Genomic DNA, 27029 nt, shown 5'->3' on the forward strand with positions numbered 1-27029 from the left:
CCTAACTTTCCCTGTCTGTTAGATCAATATTTCTCACCTTCTCCTCTTCCATGGGTTTAGCATTTCCCAGTTTGTTTTTTTTTTTTTTTTTTGTGGTTTTTACTGTGTGTTCATCGTACTCAGACGGTACTATGACAACGCCACTTGCAGCTTCTTCTTGTAGTGCATTGGAAACCGGCTGAAAGCTTTACGCTGATGACAAGTTCCTGCAAAAGAGGAAGTGGATGAAAACACACACCAATAAAGGGTGTCATAAAGGGTATAACATGTTTTACATATTTCTCAGATGTCCTCCAAGCTTCAAACGATTGGGTAGTGTTACAAATTTTCAATAACAGAAAAGAGGTTTTTACATCTTTCAAGAAGAGTTTTGAGTATTTATCCACTGCAGTATTTCCTTCCAGTTCAAAAAATGGGAAAAACCAATATGAAATAGCCATTTGCACACCAACTGTAACATCAGGGTAGAGTTTGCACACAACAACAATAACAACAACAACCCCTATTAAGTGGTTGAATGGTATCCAAGGTAACAGCTATGACTGGAAGTAATGTCAGAAGGAACAGTTCAGGCTGTATTTACCCAGTGGCAACAGTGCTTCTCCCTCCTCTTCCTCAGTGGAGGAAGGGTTGAGCGGCCTTCTTTGTGTGCTGGGGCACTCTGATTGGCTGAGGGCAGCGGAGCAGGTGATTCCCACGCTGAACCCGGTCACTCCGATGCGTGAGGGCTCACCTGGGAGGAGTACACATTTTAGCATGGAGGGAAAAACCACGCCCACTGATGTCACAGCTTCCTGTAAGGACAGGAAGCAGTTCTCCTGGGAAACTACAAACGCCAATCAAAGCTGAGGGAGGAGTGGAGATCAAAGCTGGCTCATTCCAGCTGACATCTGGAGGCTGTAGACTAATTTCCAGTGACAGTTATACCTCTTATACAGCCGCACTAAGGGGACATTTCACTGAGAGCAAGGCCAGTCAGGCCATTTAATTAAGACATTGTAAGTAGCCCAGGGATTGTACGGCAAATGGACGAAACCACTTCTGAATGAAGGAATTAATGTATTCTCCGTAGTTGGAAAAATACACATCTAAAAATTGGAGCTAGTTATTACCATGGAAATGTAAGATGTATTTCTATGGTTCCTGCATAATATTTCAGGTTCCTTTGGGGACATGGAAATTATTAATTCAAGGGTTGATCTCCTCATCCTTCCTATTTGTAAAGGGCCCTTTATTTTTCTGCATAGCTGTATATTCAGTTAACCTTTTGGTGTGTTTGCCATTTTGTTGTTTTGTTTCCTCTTCCCAACAGAGGGACATGACCAACAATTGTTCTAATTTTGTCAATCTAGTCTAGTCTGACCTGCCCCCATTTTCTGTTATGATCATCTTGGCCTGTTTAAACATAATATATCAATACATTAAAATTGCTTATAAAACAGTCACATCATGGCCCAAGACAGATATATAACTATTACCTGGCAAAGGTGCTCTTCCAGTACGCATATGGTAGGCGATATCCATGGGTGTGAAGGATCTTTTTATGGGTGTGTCTGACTGGAAAAAAATTAAGACAGCGATTGATGGTTTTTTACCCAGCTGGTCATATGCACACAGTTCTTTCCTCTAGATCACATGCACACTGTAAGAAAGCAAGGCAACAGCAAGAATTGACAGCACATAATATAATTAGAACTATTTTTAGCTAAATTAAATGGTTACTACGTTTAAAAAATGTATTAAATTTGCACGTGTACGGTGTATCTTTTAAAAAGCGAAAGTACATGGACACTGATCATTAAATGGTCGCACCACCAATTTGATTAACGGACTCGTCATGGTCATGCATTTTTCAGCTTGTGCATTAGCGCTATATTACATTGCCTAATTAGTCCAGCAGATGGTTGGGCGCAAGTGATAAATTAATTTAACTTGTTGAATGTCAAACCTGGTTAAACTCAAAAAATGCTAAACATGGGTAAATCCCCAGGATAGTGTTTATCTGGACACTCCACCGCAAGTTTGCTGAGAGATGGAAGCCAGTATACACCCTTGCTTGCCACAACATTAATTTTGTATTCTGTGTTGTGTCATTGTATTTTACAGACACGAAACGGGTAGTTGTAGCATGATGATGAATGTTCATCTGATGTGAAAGATATTGTTATTGACAGAGAAAAGGATAGTGGTTTGTGAAGCAGTCCTGCCTTCGCTATGCCCCTGAGGAAAGCAGAGACAGTACGTGCTGTCTGGTGGGATTTATTCCCGATTCTTTCATATAGCCTGGACAAGCATTTTCCTGCCCCGTGGACCTTTCCAGATCATTCCACAAATGTTCACTGGGCCACAAGAACGATGAACGATGAGAACGACATCCAACTGCCACATTCTCAGCACACTGGACAGCCTTTGTTACAAAGTCACGGGGAGGACTCCGTCCAATCAGCACCGTTCAGACCCGACGGCCACCAATCACTGAGAATGGAATCCTGTCGTGTTATAAACAGCCCTGCCTGGAACATGGTGGTGAGACCTATCGATTGGCCTGCAGTACAAAACAATTAGTGCACTGTTCATTAGTGCACATCAATGTCACACAGTATGTATGTACAGTACACAAAACCTTCATTCGTCAATAAAGCGGGCTTGGTTTCACTGCTGGAATGTCAACCTGTGGTGACACCTAGTTATTTGATAACCTAGACGAGAGGAACATCTGTGAGTGCCAAGCCCCGGTGTATTTGACCTGCAAATGGTTTGACTGTGTAGCTCCCGTTCAGCGGCCGAACCGTGTATTTAAGGGTTACAGTGGCCTATCATTTCTGATAAAGTGGAACAGGCAAACTGAGTATGACCTCAAAACAGGAGAAAAAATTGTTTGATCTTGGCTAAGTGCCGTGACTCATAGTCTCCCATCTCATACCATGGAGGGATAGTGCGTGACTGAATGATCTCACTCGGTTACGCTATGGACACACCAGGCAGCAGTAAATACTGCCTGTCTCCCATCCAGGGTGCTACACTAACGTTTCTTCCAAGGTATGGGTGGTTTTGCGCCCTGTTGGACTCATTAGTGCTCTGTTGGAGCTGGACATCTTATGGTACTGTGTAGCTCTTCCTAAAACTCCTCCCTCTAACTGCGAGGTGGGCTCAGAGTAGACCCGTCCTGGCTGGTCTCCTACCCGGAAGGTATGGGTGGTGCTGGGCCTCGGCAGCGAGTCCAGCAGCAGGGTCGGCTCCCTGAGGGGGGGCAGGACGGACCCGGGGTGCGTCGCGCTGACCACGCGGCTCTGCAGGACCCTCCCCCTGTGCTGCCGGAAAAGACAGCAACCGAAGGTCAGCCGAAGGTCAAGCAAAGGTCGCTCCCACGCCCTCCGGTGACAAGCGAACGCATGCCAATCGATGGCCACGCCGGCAAAGGAGGAGGACTGTCTGCTATTCAGATAAGCACGCTTACAAAGACAGCTAGCTCAGATTAATTTTCTCTGCTCAGTGAAGCTCACATTACTGCAAATTGCTAGGCTATAGCATGCAGGAGGACTTGAGAAGCCTCTTTAAAGACGCTTAACAATAACGTAACGATAACAATTAAGGCGCTTTCTCACCAACCTGGTCAAACAAAATGCATATTTATCAGTATGAATACGAACCATATATGTAGGGAGGGGTGGGTGGGATTAGGAGGGGCTGTATGGGGAGGGTTTTCAGGGGGGCAGTGTTGGTGGGGTTAGAGGGGTGTAGCCAGAAATTGTGTCTGTGCCCATTTTTGGCTGCTACCGCTTGATTAAAAAAACTGAACAAAAAAGAAACATAAGTGAAATACTGGAAGTATTCTGGTGGAGTAGGTGAGAAAGATCAAAGAGAGCGGGGGGGGGGGGGGGGGGGGGGGGGGGGGGGGGGGGGGGGGGGCAGTACCTGCATGTGTCTGAAGACGGGCACCTGCAGCTCTTGTTCCAGGACGTCCGGGCGAACGGAGGGAAGCCTCTGCTTGCTCGCTGCGTTCACGGTAGGAGAGGCCAGGCCCTCGGTCACGGTAGACCTACAGGTCACGGCAAGAGACAAGACGGCTTTCGGTAACCACACAGTTTTGTTTCCACCAACAGGGTCGATAGCCATTTGTTCTACTACCGTCTCTGAGGCCTGATTGGGAGCTGAAGACCACAGAATGCTCTAGTCTGCACCATGGCCTGTTCTCGCTTCCTCCAACTGCCTGTTGGACCGATTGTTTCGAGGCTACTAACAATGAAACTTAGCTTTGGATCAATTTCACAGCCGAGGGCCTTATCACCAACCAAAAACACACACTGCCTTCAATTTATCAATGGGTGAGGGTGCTGTACAGAGATTTACAATTGGAAGACATTAACCTATTCAAATATTTTCCCAGTACTAATAATACCTTCATATTCTCATCTATTTTTTATCAAACGACTATTGATAAATAGAAGCCGATGTGGTGGATGTCATAGGAGCAGTCAATCGAACCCGACTGATGCTCACGACAGCGGTAGGCTCTGGAGTAGGCTTCACAGCGGAGAGAGAGGACCTGGACGTTGAACCAGTGGCAGCACCGGCCGACACACAAACCCACTTTCCCTCAAGTCGGATCTGACTGCTTTATCGCCCCCCAAGATGATGAGATCGTTTCCACAGTTCATAAAGGCACTTCACCGCTGGCAATAACGATGCAATCCCGCACACACACACGCAGCGCAACACGGGTCATGCCAAGCCACAGGCAATAATACGGGCCTTTATTTAACCTGGGGATACCTGGGACATTATGTCCAGAAGTACTGGATTTTCTCTTTAGGGTTGGGAGTCCAATTATTTTCAAGGAACCCTGGGTGATTCATAAAGGTGTGGATGGCGGTTCCGCGACATACAGCGGGCGAAACGGGTTTTTTATAGATAAACGCACGCTTTCGTTATTGCCACTTCTGACCCTCGCGTGTGCTGATTAATGGAGTTTATTTTCTAAGGTTAATCCAAGGTGCTTAAAGGAATCAGGGAGTTTAACCTTTGCGCTTTGCAATTATCCATGGCCAATAAAAAAAAAAAACCCTCTTTGGATCGAACATCCCTTTCACCGTGGATATGCACTAAAGTTCGAAAGCACCGCTGACACGACACTCCAGTGAGGAGAAACGAGATCGAGTTCTGATAAGCGAAAAAGACAAAATGATTCAACGCATGGCCACTGAGGAGAACTGCTACAGGGGCAATCGCTAGTATATGAGATGAAGGGCAGCTGTGGATCAGGAGCACTGACAGTTATTACTGTATGGGATGAACAGGGCCGCACCTAAAACACACCCCTGTGGGACACCAGAGTATGTGATGATAGTGACAATCCACAGATAGCACTGTGGCTCAGTGTCCTGCCAGTTCCGCGCAGGTTCGAGACAGGCTGCATCCCTAATGGATTTACTGGGCCTGTCGGCAGGGAGCCGCACGGCAGTTTCGCGATGAGGTCTAATGAAAGTGTGAAAAGGTCAAAGGTTACTTCCTGTTAATAGAGAGTCAGTACATTTGGAGTAGTAGCAGGGGCAGCTGCAGAACTGGGCAGGTAGCGCATGTTTGGGGTGTAAGACTCACACATTAGTGTAGGTGGTGCATGTTTGGGGTGTAAGACTCACACATTAGTGTAGGTGGTGCATGTTTGGGGTGTAAGACTCACACATTAGTGTAGGTGGTGCATGTTTGGGGTGTAAGACTCAGACATTAGTGTAGGTGGTGCATGTTTGGGGTGTAAGACTCACACATTAGTGTAGGTGGTGCATGTTTTGGGTGTAAGACTCACTCAGTAGTGTAGGTCGTGCATGTTTGTGGGGGAAAGGCTCACAGTTTGGGTCCTCGTAGGATCCCGTGTCCGCGGGTGGGCCTGGTCTCGACGCTGATTTTGGGGAGTCTGCGCTGGGCCGGGAGTTTTTGGGAGAACGTGCACGCGCCCCTGGAGGCTGAGAGGACGCTGTGTTCCATTAGCCGTGGCTGCCCCTTGCCACTCGACATCAGCACACCTGGTCTGTCATCTGCGTCACACCTGCGGATAAACACACACACAGCAAAGCTCACACTCCTCCCAAGATCTTATTAGGGAGCATCTGCCTGCAGAGAAACACACACACACACACACACACACACACACACACACAGCAAAGCTCACACTCCTCCCAAGATCTTATTAGGGAGCATATGCCTGCAGAGAAACACACACACACACACACAGAGCAAAGCTTACCATCCTTCCAATCCCTTACTAGAGAATATATACGCACACGATATGATTAGTATTTTGTGTTAGCTGGGATCTGTCTCACCTCACCTGAAGTTACCTGCTAACACACTGTACTGTTAGTAAACCTTGGAAAAGGATTCCAGCCAACGCAGTCATATCGTTTACAATATCCCTGCATACACCTGTAGGACGTCTGAAATGTTGAATGAGTACGAAGGTTCGTTTATCCCCCCTTAAGCACCGAAGACTTACTGCGGCTTCTCGCTGAATCCGTGCTGTCTTTGTTGAAGGGGTTTGGCTTGGATTGTCATAACACCGTTTAAATTGCTCTTGAAGGCACTTGATACACGGGGAGCCTGTCGGAAGGGAAAGCAAACATCGCTCGGTTTCCGGCATTCACCAGAAGGCCTAAAAGAGCAAAAACAATTAAACTGACAGCAATTTAGCCTTCAGAATGAGATACCTGAGACATGGAATGAGCATAAAGAAGACCGTATTTCATATAAGTTTAACCTTTCATACTATAAGGTACTTCCTGCAGATGTTTAAATGTGCTTAACCTAATTTACCATGACAGGACTGTCTGTACTTTTGTCTCATATTCATCCTTTCATCTCAAATACAAAAAATACAAATGCCTTAAGTATTTAGCAAAAAGAACATATTTCACTCCACCATAGGCATACTTTTGGAGGGCACCGCACACACTTCCAGCTGACCCAGGCAGGCTGAGGACCAGAGCAGCTGTCCTTAAACAGTGAGACAAACAGAACCCTAATGACTGAAACCCTCCCTCCCTGGATGACACCGTGTCCAATTACACACGGTCCTGCAGGGCTGCTAACCGCAGGCTCTACCACACATGGGAGTGGACATGTTACCTAGTGCACATCCCTCCAATGAAAACAAATTCTTTAGCGACTTCAGTAAGTACCTGTCGGGGGATGAGGTTCGGCCAGAGGGACATGCTCCTGGTGTCCGACCCCCTGGAGACGGGACCGCTGAGGGTCTTAATCAGGATGTGGGACGTCGAGTCGCACCCCGCTTTGCTTGATTCTGAGGTCCCCACAAGAGGGGCCCCATCTGGAACACACACACGAAACAAGGCCCAGGGCTCAGTGGGTGCATAACATATCTTGTAAGGACACCACTCTGTACAGCATCTCGAAGGACATTCCTAATTACAGCCATTTCAGTGGCCTTGGTAGCACATATATAACACCCATACACTGTATAACAGCTGGCACATAATAAACATATACTACCTCACACAAAATGCAAATCATGATTTCAATTCTATAATATTTATCACACATATTGGTGTTTTGTTTTTTCTAAATTCTAATGCCTTTAAGGGCTAAAAGGCTGGTAGCAGAGTGGGGAGAATGACTTTGTATGATTCACACATTTTGTCTGTTGATGTGACTTTGCTGTTATGCCCCTGAGCGAGGCCTTTGACCTGAGTGCAGCGAAGGCGCAGCTGTTTTCGTCACACCTGGACGGTTTTGGACGCGTCAGCGCGGATAAGGTAGCGCTGAGCTCTGCATAGTAAGGGTGGGGGGGGGGTGGGGGGGGGGGGGGGGGAGCAGACCTGCCAGCTCGCTCTCCCAGCGTCTGTGCAGAAGCTCCGCCTCCAGCATGTGCACCACCTCCCGCCACACGTCGTCGAACACCTCGCCCGCCACGGCGTCCTTAATGCAGGCGTGCGGCGACACTGGGGGCACCCCGCTCCGGGCCGCCCGCGGGGCCGTCCTGTGACCCGGGTCCGCCCCCTCGTCATCCCTGGACCAATCACAAAGGGACACGGAACACACCACGTCAGTCTCACTGCCAAGTGCTGCACAATAGCTTCACACTCATTCGGTGCTTTTTTTACAACACAACACAATTAGTAATAGTGTCTGTTGTGCATGAAATGATGCTGTATAACACTGTATAATGTTATATGACACTAAACTTAACACATTGCTATAAGGAGACAGAAACAGAGAGGATGTCGCCGGTGTTCAGGGTGACAATTACACTCTTGCTTTCGGGTGGGGAGGGGGTCTTTTTCGGGTTGAGCTCAGGTCTCTTTCGGGGGGGGGGGGGGGGGGGGTGGATAATTTGAACCCTGCGGGACATTCCCTCTTAACAATTAATGTGCTAATGTAATGACTGAGTCAAGTTAGCTCAGGCAATCTCAACGGATACAAAATGGTATAATGGGGTGTACAAAATTGTAGGACAATATTACTACAGACAAGGCTAGGGAAACACATTTGAATATTTACTATAAGAATTACTAAGTTATTAAGTTAATGCAGAGTTATTATCATTATTTAGTTCATTGATTAATTTTAGAACCCCCCCCCCAAGTCTTTTGTTTTTACTTCCTTCAGGGGGGGTTCAAGTCTTAACTAGGCGGGTCATACCCCCCCTCCCCCATTTCAGACCCAGGTGGTATTCACCCTGTGGGTCATTTCCGATAATATGAAATTAGCTCACCCTTCCTTTGCGTCGTAGGCGAAGAACTCCTCTATCCTGCCCTCCGCCTCGTACACCTCCTCCTCCCCCAGGACGGAAGCGAGGGAGGGGGCCTGGAGAACGTTCCGGCTGCGGAGAGCGCAGGGGGTCGGGAGCACCCGTTGCCCCTCGATGCACAGCCTAAAAACAGGAGAGAGCGGGTGTAATGGATTTAAACGAAAACCGTTTGAGCCATATTCTACATTAGAAGCTAAATGTAGATCAAACTGTCAAACCTACCTTCAACCTACCATTTACTAAATTAAAAAGCCTTTGTTTTAATGGAACTGTAACCATAATAATATGCAGCTGGTAGAGACTGAACAATGCAGGGTCCACTGTTGTAATTTCACCAGTATCCATTCACTTCTTTGTGGTTAGGTAATTGGAAGTGTATTTCATATACTACATATGAGTGTGACTGTGTGTGTGTGTGTGTGTGTGTGTGTAGTCCCTGTTGTGGAAAACAGCAATCATACTATCCAGCCTGTTGCCAGGAGACCGATAGCCTAATGGCTTTTAATCTTTTCACTCCTGACTCGGTATGAAGTGGATCCCTCAGCCATCTGTCACCTGCTGGACCCGTGCCAGGACAGCAGCATCCCACACCTAGCGTGCGTTAATAACCAGCCTTCGCCGAAACCCCCACAGGTACGCCCAGCAGATGACACTCACTGCTGGGGTGGGGCGGTGGGGGGGTGAGGGGCGGGGGTCGGGGGGGAGGAGGAGGGGCAGGAAAGGAACAAAGCCGCCGCTTGTGTTCAGCTGCGGGTCTTACTCTCTGGAGCTGCTCCAGGTGTCCTGGGGCGGGGCTAGCAGAGCGCTCCCTGGGCTGGGGCAGGTGGGATTACTGTGAAAATACTGAACCCCCTCCTGCTTGGGCGCTTCCAGCTGATTTCCCAGAATCCTGCGGTGCAGGCAGACAAGGGGTTACTTCGGTGGAATATCACAGCAAATAAACATTTCTGAATCTTTTTTTTTTTTTCTTTTTCCCCACTCGGGTCTAATTTCTTTGTCTGGAACCACAGTGTGTAAACACCAGGGTGAGTCTGAATTGCAGCATAGTTTTGAGGTGTAAAGGGTTAGGGTTAGGGTTAGGGTTAGGGTTAGGGTTAGGGTTAGGGTTAGGGTTAGGGTTAGGGTTAGGGTTAGGGTTAGGGTTAGGGTTAGGGTTAGGGTTAGGGTTAGGGTTAGGGTTAGGGTTAGGGTTAGGGTTAGGGTTAGGGTTAGGGTTAGGGTTAGGGTTAGGGTTAGGGTTAGGGTTAGGGTTAGGGTTAGGGTTAGGGTTAGGGTTAGGGTTAGGGTTAGGGTTAGGGTTAGGGTTAGGGTTAGGGTTAGGGTTAGGGTTAGGGTTAGGGTTAGGGTTAGGGTTAGGGTTAGGGTTAGGGTTAGGGTTAGGGTTAGGGTTAGGGTTAGGGTTAGGGTTAGGGTTAGGGTTAGGGTTAGGGTTAGGGTTAGGGTTAGGGTTAGGGTTAGGGTTAGGGTTAGGGTTAGGGTTAGGGTTAGGGTTAGGGTTAGGGTTAGGGTTAGGGTTAGGGTTAGGGTTAGGGTTAGGGTTAGGGTTAGGGTTAGGGTTAGGGTTAGGGTTAGGGTTAGGGTTAGGGTTAGGGTTAGGGTTAGGGTTAGGGTTAGGGTTAGGGTTAGGGTTAGGGTTAGGGTTAGGGTTAGGGTTAGGGTTAGGGTTAGGGTTAGGGTTAGGGTTAGGGTTAGGGTTAGGGTTAGGGTTAGGGTTAGGGTTAGGGTTAGGGTTAGGGTTAGGGTTAGGGTTAGGGTTAGGGTTAGGGTTAGGGTTAGGGTTAGGGTTAGGGTTAGGGTTAGGGTTAGGGTTAGGGTTAGGGTTAGGGTTAGGGTTAGGGTTAGGGTTAGGGTTAGGGTTAGGGTTAGGGTTAGGGTTAGGGTTAGGGTTAGGGTTAGGGTTAGGGTTAGGGTTAGGGTTAGGGTTAGGGTTAGGGTTAGGGTTAGGGTTAGGGTTAGGGTTAGGGTTAGGGTTAGGGTTAGGGTTAGGGTTAGGGTTAGGGTTAGGGTTAGGGTTAGGGTTAGGGTTAGGGTTAGGGTTAGGGTTAGGGTTAGGGTTAGGGTTAGGGTTAGGGTTAGGGTTAGGGTTAGGGTTAGGGTTAGGGTTAGGGTTAGGGTTAGGGTTAGGGTTAGGGTTAGGGTTAGGGTTAGGGTTAGGGTTAGGGTTAGGGTTAGGGTTAGGGTTAGGGTTAGGGTTAGGGTTAGGGTTAGGGTTAGGGTTAGGGTTAGGGTTAGGGTTAGGGTTAGGGTTAGGGTTAGGGTTAGGGTTAGGGTTAGGGTTAGGGTTAGGGTTAGGGTTAGGGTTAGGGTTAGGGTTAGGGTTAGGGTTAGGGTTAGGGTTAGGGTTAGGGTTAGGGTTAGGGTTAGGGTTAGGGTTAGGGTTAGGGTTAGGGTTAGGGTTAGGGTTAGGGTTAGGGTTAGGGTTAGGGTTAGGGTTCATTCTTCATTTTGTGCAGCTGACTGTATTGCTCTAGATGGCCGTGGCTTCTGTTTCGGGCTCGTAAGGCTCTTGCCTGAGATGAGGCGAGTGGCCGTTCCAGTCCTTGCATTCCTCAAACAGCGCCTCCGTCCTGCTGCTCTGCTTGCCTTCATACAGGAGCTCGTCCACATCAGAGAACAGCTGGCACACGCGCTGGGTATTAACCCTGTCGAACTCCTAGAGCAAGAGAGGAGAAGCACATCAAAGGAAGGTGTGTGAGGGGTGTGTGCGTGTGTGTGTGTGTGAGTGTATGTGTGTGTGTGTGCATGTTTTTATGTGTGTGTGTGTGTGTGTGTGTGTGTGTGTGTGTGTGCGCTCACATCGTCTCTCCAGGAGCAGAGGGAGCTCTGCTCGGTGGACGGGCCCGTGGTGCAGCTGCGGATCCCCGACCAGGAGGCGGGGCGGCCCTCGGGCGTGGCCCGGTCACCTGACACCAGGGAGCCCGGAGAGCTCGGAGAGACGCTGCAGAGAGGAGCACAACATCTGCAGCTCATTACAATGCTTACACACGAACTGAGCGTAATGGGCTACTGTCATACGAACAAAAATTTACATTTCTCATTTATTACCAACTATATGCACTTTTTTGCACTGTAAAGCACTGTAAAGCGCATATTCAGTGACTATTCCCCACTGTCTGCTACATGGCAGCCAGTGTCCGGGGAGAGGACTGAAAACGCCTGGTGACCTGCGGGTGCACAGTGAGCAGCGGACAGCGGTAATTCAGCGCTTGTCCGAGGTGGCGAGTAATTTCACGTTCTGCGGGACCTGGGCGAGCACTACCTCCGGAAGCTTTCGATGGCTCCAAGAACGCTGGCGGCGAAATGGGCGGGGACCGGGCAGGCGCTCCTCTCGGAATAAACGCGCGCGGGGTTCTGTTTGTTCAGCTTTCTCCTGGAAGACAGAATCGGAGGAGTAACTGACACGCGCGCTCCGTGGGACCCCTGCAAGGGGGCAGTGACACGGGGCGGTCAAACAGCCTCTCAAACAGCCTCTCGTTCTCCGAGACCGAAACTTAAACACACTGTAAATAAGGGAATGGCCCAGCGGTGTGCACAGACAGGTGCACTTTAGGATCCTGTACAACATTTTCACTCCCAAAAAACATCACTCAAATGTGTCTGAAATGAAAGGAGACACAGGGAAGAGGCGTTTAAGTGTTTCCTGCCAGGTTACATTACAGTACATAAACGTTATCTGAATATTGTCGGGGAAAAAAGTATCGTTTTGCTTGTACAGTACATTTAAATTGACTTTTACCAAGGACTGTACATTGGTGTTCCCTCCCTGATTAAAATGTCATTTCAGGAGGATGAAAAGCACAATGTAACACAGTGACAGACTGAGCAATTCATCATTTTCAATGTTGTTGTCGCCTTTTGTCTTAACGATGATGCACATGGCTAGTCACAGTCAAAAGAACACGTATGCCATTAACTGCATGAATGTGCGAGACTGTTCAAGCAGCTCCGCAGGTCTCCCTCATTAACAAACTGGCCACAAGTCCACCTGCCAGTTTTAACATTAATAATTCAAAAAGAACAAGAGGCATAAATAAATGTGCACATGATGAATAATGTAAACTTTTATTACATTTTTAATCTTGCGCCTCGCACACCAAGTGACAACAAACTGAAATGTCAAGATCAAACCATTATGATGCACACTTCCCTTTGCATTAAAAATATCAGTATTTTTTACGATTCAATCGAGACACAAGTGTACCACAGACAGTTGATTCATTTTCAATAACGGTCCATAATTTAAAAAACTTCCGCTTGTTTGAAAGAGACAAAAACAAATTCCAAAATCGAGTAGCCACACAAAAAACGAAATTATTGAGTCTCTGTTTTCACAAGAATGCACAAGAATGCACAACGAACGCCAGCTCCAGAAATAATGGATAATCAACATTATCGATAAAGTGTCCAGTCATATTGAAGGAGGAAAAAATGATCAAGGGGTCCAGGCTGCCTCTGTAGGAGCTACTCACCCAATTACAACGAGCCCCTGGCCCTTGCTGGTGCTCCCTGCCCGGCAGTGGTGGGTGTAGGCCTGGTGGAGCTGAGGGAGGGTGGGTGCATACGCCAGGCTGGCATGGGCACTGGGCATGAGGACCGTGGGCATCTGTGGAGCCGACGCTCAGTGGAACAGCCCTGGGGCGCTCTACCTGGACCCCCCCAAACCCTCCCCTCTCCGGAATCACCCTGTTTCTCTCCCCCTCATGGCGGTCCGAGTGCCTCTCCGCGCGCCCCCACCCCTCTCAGCACAATGAGCGCAGTCGCCAGCCCCGCCGTCTCTCCCTCTCTTCCGCGTACAGTAGAGGTGGGAGCAGGCTCCAGCCCTCTCTCTCAAGCACACACCCCAGGGGACGAGAGTCGTCATTAACCCCCCCGCGCCCCTCCTCGCCCCCCCTCTCTGACCCAGCCCCTCCTCCGGCTCCCAGAGGAAGTGAGCGCGTGTCCGCGTTCCGCGCAGACGCCGCTCTCTGCAGCACCTGCTGTCGCTTGGCTGGCACCTCCTCGGAAACGCCCCTCCCCCTCAGCGCTTCCCCCTCAGCAGGGAATCGGCTGAGCCCGTGGGGGGGGGGGGGGGGGCGGAGGTGGGGAGGGGGGCACCAGACGTCAAAGCGGAGACACGGAGATGCACAGGAAGCCCTTCCCTCTTCGACGCGCCGGCTCTCTTCCTCTTTCTTCCTCTTCACCTCTGTCCCCGTTTGCAGCAGGTCGATTGGGTTTCACTGCTCCCCCCCCCCCCACCCCCTTCCCCCCTCAAGATTAGAGGATAACGTCATCATTCTCAGTGGGTGAGTGGGTGGCTGGGGGAGGGGGGGTGGAGTTGTGAGGGGGCTGTTTACACCTGTGTGTGTCTCTCCGCAGGGAATTACCTGACCTAGTAACCTGAAGTGAGCACTGAAATAAGCAGCCGTTAAACCCGGTGTGGCTGAGCCCAACCCCACAGCTCAAAACACAATCTACTCCACATCCTTTTCATAGTTATGAGATACGGCTGGCCTTAATGAATCTCACATTTATTTAGTCAAATAATGCCGGAGGGGAATTTTTTTGTTTAATTATCCCGTTTTCTTAAGGATCCCAATTAACTGCATTACTGTACTAATTTAGAACAGTCTGCCAACGGGAACACAATTACGAGAGAGGAGGACGGGTCTCCTGTTTCGAGACACTTGGAAGAGTCCGATCACTCTGCGTCAGCGGTGATGTACCGTGTGATACGGGTCACGTGATCTCACGGATCTGCCGGTAACTTAGATCTTCGATGACGTCAAGCTAGACGCAGTATCCTCAATGAGATCCTGCCTTCCCGCTCTCCAACCGCAAAGGCCAAAATGAAGATTTGGCGCCAAGTTGCTGTCCGTCGTTACTCCCAGTGTCTGGCCATTCACGACTCCAAATAAGGACTTTATATCGTGATTATGGACGCCGTGTTTGCTGGTTTATTCTGTAGACAGTTTCCCTGATGCTTTTTCTCCTTCATAATCTGTAATTAGTTTTTATGAGTCATAACGTCTTCTGAATTTCTGATGCATCAACTGTCATTCTTATTCAAGTGGATTGCACAACTTTTACGATACACTGATGCACTGTAAAAGCAATCCAATCAATGCACTTCTGATTGTTAAGAAACATTGAAGTACTATACAAGCAAGACAGGACTGGCATCCTTAACATAGATGATGCATTGTTGCTATCTACTCTATTCAGACTATTTCAAAGGTTCTGTCATTTAAATGTCTCTGCACGTTTCATGTTAAAATAAAATTGTTTGGGTCAGCACGCACATTTCATACTTCACAGCTGACTTCACTATTTGAAATCCATTCTATCATAGATAGAAGACATGCTTTTTCAGACTCATCTTAGAATACCAATGTACAATACCAAAGAAAATAAAATCAACATAGCTAGCATAGCTCACCTGTTCCAAAATGTGTTAAACTGCAGGTTACTGTGCATCACTGAACAGTTTATCAAAATTAACCCCATATTTGGTCTTGGAAACAGAAATTATGTTTTGCTTATTCTTTCTGTGTTTGTGTCATTTATTTTATTATAATTTTTTTCACTGTAACAGGTTTCTCAGGAGAGACCCTTAAACATACATATCCAAGCAGGGCATAAACCCTAACCAGAATGTGAAAACGTTTCAAGCTGTGTCATTATACCTGGTTTCAGGTGTAACGGTCTGCAGATAATTTCCCAAACTGCTTGGATGTGGAGGGGGAAAGAAAGTAAAACTGATTATCAGAAGAGTGACAGGTTCAGGCTACTGGTCGGCAGAGGTCAAAAAGGAAGCCCGGCTCGTCGGGCTGGATCGCGTTTCTCTCACAGAGCAAACGCCAAAGGGCGGCAGTGCCAGGGTCTCATTAAACTTTCAGGGGCAGCCGCGCGGGCACAAAGGTCCCGCTAATTGAAATGGATCCGCTTTCCCACGGACCTTTTTAGAACGCGGACAACGGGACAGTGATTTCGCCGCACGGCCACCTCGCGAGACTCAGCTTCGCTCCGTATCCGCCGCGCTTTAAAGATAAAAGGTCACTCCTTTCACGGCAAGCGAAGCGGAAACAGGTCCGGCCGACAGCTGAAACTCCCCGTAAAAAACCCGAATAAGAGACTTTACTATAGCCCTCTTGAGAGAGTCGAGGGTTTAAATGTCCTGTTAATTATTAAATAGACCTGTCCATTATCTTACAACCTCAATGGAGAAAGAACTTACATGTTAAAATGACTGCACATATAATAAAATAAGCATGTGCTATACCACTCCAAACTTACATGTAGACATATTTTAGAGAAGCAATGTCATTCTTTTCAGAGTGTAGAATTTGCTTATTAGATTTAATCTGACATGGCTGCCAGGCAGGCACTTTTCTCCAAGGAAATACTACCTTGTGAAACTTTTGCTTTCTGTCCACGATACTTTAATGAAACAGTTTTTCCTTTCACAGAAGTGAAACAGCAACATTTTGAAGTGTTTTAAGTGTAAAGGTTATAGTGAGAACAATGCTATTTTGGTATTTGTCTATACAATTAAATTTTAATTGCATAGCGCTTTTTTCAGAGAACTGTCACAAAGACACTTTACAGTGTAGCAAGGCAATACGTAGTGTCATAAATCTTTAATGCTGCCTTTTTCAACTTTTAGTTTTTAAGGATCATTTACATAAAATCATGTATGAATGGCTTTGCTTTCTTGACCAGATATTCTTTTTTATGGAGAGCACATCAAGGGTCCATTTCACACACTGTTAGATTATATCCACTTACAACACAATTACATTATGGCCTAATTCTTCTACACAGTAGTTTAACAGTGGTGGGATCATGTACTAATGCCATTCAACCACCAGATGTCACTCACACATAAGAAATAAAACTGTTAACTTCACATGCTCGTCACTTCCATGAGACTGAGGACATCTTTTGTAGAGAACACTTATGCTCAAGAGGTTGATTTACAGTAACATATCCTATCACTACCATTGTGTAGAAGATAACATATGCACAGTACTTCAGGATTTTATTTTATTTTATTTTTTCAAAATATTGAGCTGAAGTACTGTACTCATCCAACACTGATGGAAGTCCTGCAAATTGACACAGTCACAGGTCAGTTTAAACTGAAATTCATATGTATCTACCTCAAATAAATCCCTGTATGATGTTCTACTACTGGGTAGAACTTTCATATATTCATCCACAGGGCCATTTCAAATACTGAGGGAAAGAGCTTTCGACAAAATTAAACCAACTGTCAGAAGGAATGCACTCAAAATGATGAGTCCATCTTCAGTCTCTCGCTAACAGAGAAAAAGTATTTTCAGTAGCACTACCTCAGGGCGTAACTACACTATATGGCCAAAAGTATGTGGACACCTGACTTCCAACACCTCATCCAAACTTATGGGCATTAATATGGAGTTGGTCCACCCTTTTCTGCTATAACAACCTCCACTCTTTTGGGAAGGCTTTATACCAGAAACCGGAGCATTGTTGTGGTGATTTGCTTCCATTCAGCCGGAAGAGCATTAGTGAGGTCAGGCACTGATTGGGCGATCAGGCCTGGGTCGCAGTTGGCTTTCCAACTGGTTCCAAAGGTGTTGAATGGGGTTACGGTCAGGGCTCTGTGCAGGCCTGTCCAGTTTTTCCACAACATTTTAAACAAAACCATTTCTACGTGGACCTCCTTGTGTGCCCGGGGGCATTGCCATGCTGAAACAGGGAAGGGCTGTCCCCCAAACTGTTGGAGAGGTACAGAATCATTATTGTATGATGTAGCATTGAAATATGCCTTCCCTGGAAATAAGGGGCCTAGCCCAAGCCATGAATAACAGCCCCAGACCAAAGGGTGTCCGGATACTTCTGGTCATATAATGTATGCGCACGATGGAGCAATTAGATATCGTGAGTAGCAATGGAAAGACTACACCCTGATTCCCTGACATAAGCCTTTTTATTAATTAGTCATCTTGACTCCGGCTTTTGTCAGAGATTTAATTAAATATTGAAAGCCACGTCTAGGACCCGAGCTTAAATAGGCCGCGTGTTAATAAATCAACAGTACATTTGTCTGATACGGCTTTTTTTTCACGGAAATGACATTTACAATGTGCTCAAGTCTGGGAAAATGTCAATACATGAGTGAGTAATGTGTTTTAAAAAAATATATATTTATTGTTTGTTTTGTTTTTTTAAGGCACGTACAAATAAGCTGATTTTTTTTTCCCAACAGAGCACTTGTCCTCTTGTTTATTACCGCGAGCTACAGAGTAAATGGGAAGGCTCTATTATAAACATAATTATAGTCGGCCGTGGTGTAACTTCGGACGTGTCCGATTGAGAGAGGGTGGCTGCAATACAAACGCTCGATGCAATTTGAAGTCTCCGCGGCGCATGCAAGAATTCTAAATAAGAAAGAAAGTACTTACTTCTGATGGAGCTCCTCTTGATTTAGGCTACAGGTGTCCCGTATCAACGGGTGTAGTTTGCTCGGCGAATTCCACTGAAAAGTCTGAACTGCGTTAGGCGTCGGTCTGCCTAAATTAGTGGTGTTTCCTCTGATGGAGGCTCCCTGATGTTTTGAAGCAAAAGAACTTGAGCTTTGAGTTAACTGGCCTTGCACTGTTACCTGCCACATGCTAGAGTTCAATTCTCGGACAGCACCCGCGGCAGACATCGGCGAGCAAACGCTTCTTTTGACCCCAACTGGATTCGTGGCGACCACGCTACTGGTACTGGACAGCGCATCAGGCAACATAGAAAAACAGGTCGCCGATGAAGTTATGGGAAACGTCTCAACGGTCTGTCTTCCAAGCGAAGCACTGCGAGGTTTTTCGGATCTGGTTGGAGTTGACAGCACCGGCGTTTTGAATATCTTTCCATATATTGTACCCAGATCAAGCACAGAAATCTTCATATTTCACGATAAAACTGTTACCTTTGACCTACCCATTAGCGGAAAGGTCAGTTCATTAAAGATATGTCATTACTACTACTGCGATTGTGACACTATTTAAAAGTAACCGTAGCAGCCTGTCATCCTTAGCGATGTCTTCCCCTTCAGTTGGAGCACAGAGAAGCTGGCCATCATTCCGAGCTGGCGTCGCGCGCAGGCTTGCCAGCTGATCGGTTGCTATGCCAAACAAAGGTGGGACTTCTGATCCGTTTACCTCGTATCCCCCATTCCTCAAATCGAGAGAAGTTGAAATGTCAACGGCGATTCTTACCTCTACTCAGGTGTGCACGTGAGAGATTTGATCTCACTGATTAAATGAGCATGCATTGCAGGCTTCGTTGCCCCCTGTAGGTAGTGTGCAACTTGAGTAAATCATCATTTTATACTGAACATCCAAAAAGCGAATTATCTTGTTGCCCAAGAACCGTTCAGGAAGAATATCTTGCGAACCGTTTATTGCAGGACACTGTTCCCTGCACAGTTCCTATATAAGAAAATATGCCATTCACAAATTATTCATTATTTCCTGAGGCAAATATTCAGATCTCCCAGAATACCATGGGGCACAATACAAATAACTTAATGAATTAAACTTGTTATGCCTATTAGCCTACTTGTCCAAACAATATTTAGCTCATTTCTACACTGTTCACATTGAGTTGAAATTAATATGAATGACAAAGACTGTAGTCCTAGATTCAAGTTTTCAAACTTGCCCATAAATAAAACAATTCCAAGCTTTACTGGCTAGGAAAAAAATTATATCAAAAGGAAATTTGTTGAAATTATTTAAAATTGTTTTTCCCTCAATTGATGGTAGACTCTACTGGGAGATAAAGTCCAGCCCTATGACTGAGACACGCCAACTGACAACGTGTGAGTCATCAAGTGCACTGATCCTTTGGGTGTTATTCTCAGAACAGACAATAAAACACTCATAAAACTGTGTTGATTAATGTCATCGCCTCATTACAGTATGTGTGTAAGCTCTCCAAGAGATTATACAGAATGACATATCTTTTTATAAGGATATCATAATGGTGAAAGGTATATGAGGTGACTTACATCATAAGATGCATACATGTTCAGAACTCGAGCGCTATAATCCAAACATTCCCCACCATCAGATCTCACCCGAGGTGTTCTCGATTAGCATCCAATATCTTACCACTGGGTGGCAGTATTGCACAAATTGTTGCCAAATTTCCAGGCCCGTGGAAGAGCATATACTATATAGGACAGATGACAACAAATGGCTCAATAACACTATATGAAACAACTACGATAAAAAGCAACAACATATCTGTATACAATGTCACACATAGTTTATACTTTAATGCATAAATCATTTTGCATACAGTGAAGTGCAAATAACCTTGATCTACAATGAGAGAGTCACCACTGTTGTGTGATAATAAATATTGAGGCTTTGAGGAGCCCCAGAGAATGGTTGTAGGTGTGATGATTTATAGAGTTACTGCTGGAATTGCCACTGTGCTGTAAAGGAGGATTCCAGAGGGTTTTCCCTTGTACTGAGAGACGAGGATTTAAAAGCAAATGTCAGCTCAACAAATGCATCAATAGAGTTGTTTAACACACATCCCAAAGCAGTCTCATGCATCCAGCCATCCATACATACATACGTACATACATACATACATAAACAGCATAATATTTTTGACGGTATAGGCACAATGATTTGTGGAGGCATTATTGTTGTGATGACTGAACAAGCCAGCCTCCACCCTCCCCCCCACTTGTTGTCATTCCCATCCAATTAAACGCCAGTGCGTTATGGCAACAATCGATAGGTGAAGGAAATAAATGACAATGAAGAGCAACAGGGAGTGTGCTGATTATCTGTGTCTGTGTCCTAACCAGGTTTCATGTGGTTAAAGTGAAAGCACCCTGCAAAAACCAAAAAAATAAGTCAATCTCAAATATTTTAGTCTTATATTTAGACCTGAAGTTCCGTTTCATAAATGTGTTTTAAAAAAGCATTTGTCTTAATTTTTCCGTCCATCCATCCATCCATTATCTATACCCACTTACTCCTGGTCAGGGTCACAGGAGGTGTTAGAGCCTATCCCAGCATGCATTGGGCGAGAAGCAGGAAAACAACCTGGACAGTTTGCCAGTCCATCGCAGTCCGTTGCATGGCATTTTTGTCAACATCAAAAAGTAACCTCTCTAGAGAAGAATGTGTCTCCTCTCATTATGTTTCTACCGAAGGACATTTGTTTACACAGTAAAATGCCCAGTGTTACAGAGTTCACATGAGTCCACTATGACCAGAGTGGACTCATTATATTTGTCCAGATGTCTAACAGAGTTTAAATTAGTCCACTCTGTCCAGACCCGCTCTCAGACCCTCTGGCCAGAGTGGACTAATTTAAACTCTGTCAGAGTTTAATTATCCCCGGACGTTTCACTGCGAGCTTGACTGTGTGAGTTGGGCTCTGTGTCTATCGATCCTGGCATTAGTCACTGCTTTTGAGCCGAGGGACACAGAGCAACACATGAGTCATTCTAATCCAGCTCATTCACACACAGGATTAGTGCCCGCGAACTCCTGCGATTCCCCTGCTGGAGGGAAAGCGCAGGCAGAAAATGGCCGTGTTTGAACTGTGTCGGCGCGTTCGATGAGGGGTGACTTACGTAAGTAGCCTCCAGTGGACATACGGGCTTAGCTGCTTGGCGTGAATTGGCATGGTAGGCATGATGAAATTGATATGACCCATGACCAGATGTCTTATCTGACAAGTGGGTGTATGTGTGTGTGGGCGGGTGAAGCTGTACTGTATGGTTGAGGCAAAATCAAATATTTTTGTGAAAAATACATTTTACATATCCGTGAACTGTGAAACCACTTCCTGATAAAAAAAAGAAATGACAATGCAGTGATAATGGGGGTGGGTAGGCTATAGTCAATCTCAAAGGCTGGATGGATTCATTTGTGAGTATTCACAAGAAATTATCCAGTATCATATAGCCCATTCACTATGTCAGCCTGTTCAAATGCAGGCTGCCTTTATTCACAAGGGAGCGATGAGTTTCCCCTCGGCCGGCGACACTCCCGGCGCGGCGTTGAGAACCCGCGTCGAGGCGAAGTGTTCAGCAGGCAGCGGCTTATTTGTGAAAAAAAGCGAATATAAATAGCGCAAGGGGATACGGCGTGGTCGCGGGTCACGGGAGCGGGCGCTATGAATCCTCGCGGGGGGGCGGCGGCGGAGGAGGAGAGATGGGATAGCCGCCGTCTCTCCCAGGGAGGCCCGGCGACGAGAGGCACTGAAAGGTCACCGCGAAAAGCGATACGGCCGTAATTCAGGCCCGCGGGAAAGATCCCCCCGCGGACCCCCGCCCCCCGCCCCCCCATTACGTCTTTGTTAGGACTGCTGAGGAGCCGGGTGGCACCGTCTAAACCCAGCTGGGTTCATCCATTTTCTTTCAGAGGGGGGTCCACGGGACCACCGGTACTATACGATAACGCGCCATAATAACTTCATGCTTCCCGAATTTTTAACTCAAGCTGAGATACGTGGTGCCAGCGTCGTTCCCAAATGAGGGTGCAGCGTGTCACTGTTCGTTGTTTTGGGAACCGCGTGAGGTTGCCGCGCGGCTATTGGGCCGTTAACGTTTTAAAGACCAGAACGAGCATTGCCTGAGACGCAACATATGTGGTCTAGGTGATTTAGTGCATGTGTGACCTCTTTTACATTGTGGTAAAAGTCAAGAACGGTTGGCCCACTGACCACAGAAGCAGGTCAGATCCAAACTGAGTGCTTATGAGCTGCGGAGAAGAATCCAGTGGAGCAGCTGGAGAAACATATTAACTAGCACATCTATTTAGAGAAAATATATTTTAAATATTTCAGTAGAGGAGTGGTGCACCTTAACAATGGACACAATCCTACAGTCCGTTCTTCCATTAAAGACTGCTTTACAGACATGTTGGTGACGCATGCCTGCGACTGCATGATGCACCTGCCACAGCAGTAAAGGATGCCGTGGTGGGTTTATGAGGTGTGCCTCCATTAACACAAGCCAAAAATAAACAGTTTGGGCCCCCCTGGGGGGCTTGCATCTGTCCATCATCCTCCTAATTGCCGCAAGCGAGCAAACAAGTCATTCGTTTATCGCCGTGATTCAGACTCAGGGCCAGCGGCCAGAATTACGTCTGCTGAACGCATCCGGGATGCGTTGCGTGGGGTAGCGGTGGAAATGAAAAGGACGCACTTAATTGCGCCTGATCCACAGACTGTAAAACATAAGAAAGCGCTCAGTTTTCCAAAAATATTCTGCCATCCCTTGTCTGTCATCATTCTGTTTTCCTCCAGAGCTGCATCATTTCCATGTGCCACTTTGCTTAGAGTGGCTGAATACCATTGCTACTGACCCGGCACTGACCTCATGCTTGTTTTTGACTGGCTGTCAAGAATTGTCATTATGCCTCAGTTTTCTTAACTTTGACCTTTCCAGTCATTTCTCTGCGCACATTCAAAAGACCACTTCTGCTGTCAACTATTTTATTTGAGCCAGTATGACTCATAAGATTCAAGATTCTCTCCATTTCTCCTCAGACATACTACCTACTACAATAATCATGGATCATATTGAGAAAAGAGTAATTAAGAGAGCAAACCACTACGCATCTCCAAATACAAGATGCAAAAGCCGTCCCTCATCTTTGAATGATACTGTAACAGATTGGGCGGACAATGTGAAGCAGTATCCATTCATCGCTTGCCACTGATGAAAGGAGACAGGCAACTTTCAAACAAGTGACATGTGATATTGCCATGGTTACAAAGCTACACATGTGTTCTTTGTTCTTTCCTGGGGGGGGAAATAGTCTGTCCACAATAGTACAGACTATTGGAGATGGAGCTTTAAAACCATATATTCTATCACAAATAAAATATTGCTTTGGCCTTTAAATATTGGTTAACTTTCCAAGTGAACTTCATTTCAGCTTAAAAAATAAACAGAACATGTGCTTGTTGTTTAAGATTCAGAGAGTGACTTCTGTTTTCTTGGATGTGACTGACTCAGTCTCAGTCACAGAGCACTTGACATAGCTGTGAGGGGCTTGATTTATGCAGAAGTGTCTGGAGATCCTTGCGTAAAGGATTACTCCTCCGCGCGTTCTGCTGAGCCGCTCGCCGCTCTTAATAACCTCCCTAATGTATTCTGTCATTCCCATCTGCTTTAATTTAATACTGATTACCCGGCCTTCTCGGAAAACACAGTCGCCTGATTGGCCCTCCGCGCTAAGCTAAAGGCGGCTTATAGTATTTGTAAAACGCGCGACACAAAAGGGTGCTTTTGTTGCTCTGCTACGTCGCGCGTGTTGCTGCGCGTGCCTCCAGCCAGGTGGGGCCTCGCGACATTGCCTCCTGATCTGCCACAAAATCTGCGGGGCCCTGGCTAAACCCACTGCCGTCACCTAGTTAACTGGCAATTAGCTTCGCGCATCCTGTGGGAGATATACGCGCCGCTGAAGGTTAAATACGAAGGGTATTCACTCGCCAGTAGCCGGGGAGAGCGAGAGCCAATCACATGCGCCTGCAGGTTGGATTCCTATAGGAAAGAAGAAGGAGCGGAAGGCAGAGAGAGAAAGAGAGACTGCCCGGCACAGGACTCACTCACACGCGTATCTGGGAAACCACGGGGAGGCTGACATGTGACGTGATGCCAATGACATGACTGAGGAGCGATAGCTTCATCAATGAGCTTGTTTGTGTCATGTTCTTCATCATACCAGCACAAAATCCGTTAAGTCTTATGCTGCCTTGTGGTACCAGTATGCCTTCTTGTAAAGGTAAGAATGCTTTATACATTAGATTGTTATTATCATTCATATACGTTTTTTTTTAATTATGGTGGTGCTAGACTTACTGTTTTGAAGAGTATTGTCCTTGTTGTTGTACATCTTGTTTGTCAATATTCTGTTGTGCATGCTTAATGTTTCAATATGTTTAAGCATACACGTCATTTATCTTATGTATGTATATTCTAGCTTTAAGCGTGTAAGTCATTTATCTTATTTACGTACATATGTTTTTATGCGAACCGGCTCATTTCGTCAACGGAGCGCTGCTAGAATTTGCGCGGCTGCAGGTGCTTGTGCCCACTTGCTGATGCGTGGCGATTAGAGGTCAGCTTCACCGCACCGGGGGGGGGGGGGGGGGGGGGGCGTCGCGTTTGGCTAGAACATGTTGGCTACTGTACATACACGTGATCACGGTTATCGACTGTGGACAAAAGCGAATCGGCTGAAGGCGATATTGCGGAGCCAACCGGAGAAACCCCGCACAATGGCATTGATTTACCTTGTTTATTTTCTAAATTAGATTAAAAACAAGACATCACCACAAACCAATAATTATAGTAGTAAATATTATTTTCAGTTTTGTAAATGCCTAAGGCAGAGTGTTGTATTTCAAAGTTGACCCTATTGTTTTCAGTTAGTAACAGTCCTCTATCATGGTTAATTACCTCCTAAACATGTAATATTTGCACCCACAGAGAAAAAGTGTGTCAGTGCAGTGATGCTCTGTAATTCACAGCTATTCACCTACATTTATTCACAACTGTTTCCCAATGAAATTAGAACTCCAGTACAAAAAAGAGAAGACATTTGCCAGATTTTAAGGTGAAGTAGGATGTCTGTAAGCCATTACCATGTCCAGATTAAGCTATCAACCAGAACTGCTGATATAATTGTCCCATTATTTCTTTTGACCTGTATGAGAAATGAGTGATCATCAACACATCAGAAAACTCTTAGTTTAAAAGAAATACAAAGTAAAAATGAAGACGAAGAGGAACAGATTTTCACTCCATGACAGTGTTATACTCGTTTGTCGCAGAAAGGTTGGCGGTTCTGATTCGGGTGATGCACTCTAACACCCGGGGGGGGGGGGGGGGGGGGGTGGTTGAGTGCATCATCCCCCCCACTGAGGACTCGTTTCTGACACTCAAAGAGGCAATTAACTGCCTGACACAAGATGTGTGACCAGGGAGGTGTGCAGATACGGAAAAATGAACTGAGAAAGAGAGACGCTCCCAGCTCTCACATAAATGTGCCTACAAAAAAGCCAACCATTTTTACATTAAAATGTTTTACTGGATTTCACTGTTTTTCCAAAACGCTGTTAAAGTCTTGTCGAGAAATGGCAATTACTCATTACTTAATGGCCATCCCATTAAAATAACAGTTAAATAACAGCTTTTATACAGAATTATAGAGTTTTTTACCTTCAATAAATGGGTTTTCACTGGCAATCTTGCTAATTGGCATGGAGATACTGCTGTTGCTGAGAGAGTGGCATTACAAACACACGCTCATCTGAACTGGCTTTCAGAGTATAAAACCAGACCATCTAATGCCAGTAAGCTGACTCTGCTAATTTCATACTCCAGTTGGATTTATCTCTCTCTCTCACTTTCTCTCTCTCTCTCTCTTCCTCACTTCTTTCTCGTGCAGTACTATGTTAGAGCACACACACACAGCCCTATCCAACCATCACCGATTTAATTAATTTCCCTGCTTTTTACATGGCAGTTTGTTGCACATTTTGAAAATATGTGATGGGAAAATGTAGTTAGGTTGGTGTTCAGTGTGACGATTATTAGCAAGAAGATCTTTGACAGCAGCAAAGGGGGACCTCACACCATAACCTACACGTCAAACCCCCCCCCTCCAGTTTTTAATACGTCTGAATAGTTTCCAAAAGGCCGCCATTCGGGAGAGAAACCCGAGACGGAATATAAAAGTGTCTGGGCTGAGTGGGGGGACTTTCAATGGCCACACTGTTCACAGGCAGGTACATGGCATCCATGTCACTGAACCTCTCTGACCTTCAGAGCAGCACACCGATTCAGCCGTCCCTCAAAGCGACACCCACAGCCCTGAACCCCCCCCCCCCCGCCCCCGCCCCCGCCCCCGCCCCCGCCCCACCACGGTCATAATTACTGCCCAACGAGCGAGTATGAAGTTATTGTGATTTCAAACCACCCTGTCTAGTTTTAAATGCCCTTTCTTTTCTAACTTTCCAGCGCAATAGAAAGAGATTTTATATTTGTGCTCGTTCACAGTTGTTGGCGCGCATAAAATTTCATATTAGAGCTGGCTTAGGTTTTTCAGCAGCTACAAAAAAAAAAAATAAGAAGAAAATCGATGAAGAAATGCTGAATATGTGACACGTGTGGGCGAATGTGAGAGAGATTAATGCTTTTGAATATTCCTCCACCCACCATGGCTAACAGGTACTGTCCCAGCATGCTTTGCCTTACACCACAGTGGGTAATGAG

General features: G+C 46.3%; 1 protein-coding gene across 4 annotated transcripts; it reads right to left on the minus strand.

Annotated features, from left to right (window-relative positions):
• Window positions 1-73: 73 nt before the first annotated feature.
• On the minus strand, window positions 74-18836 carry fam149a (family with sequence similarity 149 member A). 4 transcript variants are annotated; one of them, XM_035424547.1, is made up of 16 exons: window positions 18187-18828; window positions 12021-12131; window positions 11558-11699; window positions 11272-11414; window positions 9522-9650; window positions 8726-8884; window positions 7830-8020; window positions 7173-7321; window positions 6925-6987; window positions 6491-6594; window positions 5846-6043; window positions 3916-4039; window positions 3183-3311; window positions 1479-1557; window positions 584-733; window positions 74-206 (listed from the first exon to the last, which is right to left on the minus strand). In XM_035424547.1, the coding sequence occupies exons 1-16, from the start codon at window positions 18672-18674 to the stop codon at window positions 130-132; spliced, it is 2436 nt and encodes an 811-aa protein (XP_035280438.1). In that variant the 5' UTR covers window positions 18675-18828; the 3' UTR covers window positions 74-129. The 4 variants fall into 4 exon arrangements, with proteins under 4 accessions (XP_035280438.1, XP_035280441.1, XP_035280439.1 ...); XM_035424550.1 differs by lacking the exon at window positions 18187-18828 and adding an exon at window positions 13231-13537; XM_035424548.1 differs by lacking the exon at window positions 6925-6987 and having other exon boundaries at window positions 18187-18826.
• Window positions 18837-27029: the final 8193 nt, after the last annotated feature.

Source organism: Anguilla anguilla, chromosome 7 (genome assembly GCF_013347855.1).
Source record: "Anguilla anguilla isolate fAngAng1 chromosome 7, fAngAng1.pri, whole genome shotgun sequence".
NCBI classification, from domain to species: Eukaryota; Metazoa; Chordata; class Actinopteri; order Anguilliformes; family Anguillidae; genus Anguilla; species Anguilla anguilla.

Bases quoted from the DNA above. Each gene is read 5' to 3' on its own strand.
- fam149a (XM_035424547.1), bottom strand. From the start codon at position 18,674: ATGAAGATTTCTGTGCTTGATCTGGGTACAATATATGGAAAGATATTC. The intron at 6,595-6,924 runs GTATGCCTATGG...CCCTTCCGACAG, and splicing joins GTGTGCGGTGCCCTCCAAAA to GCTCCCCGTGTATCAAGTGC. The intron at 4,040-5,845 runs GTGAGCCTTTCC...CGTGACCTGTAG, and splicing joins ATCCTACGAGGACCCAAACT to GTCTACCGTGACCGAGGGCC.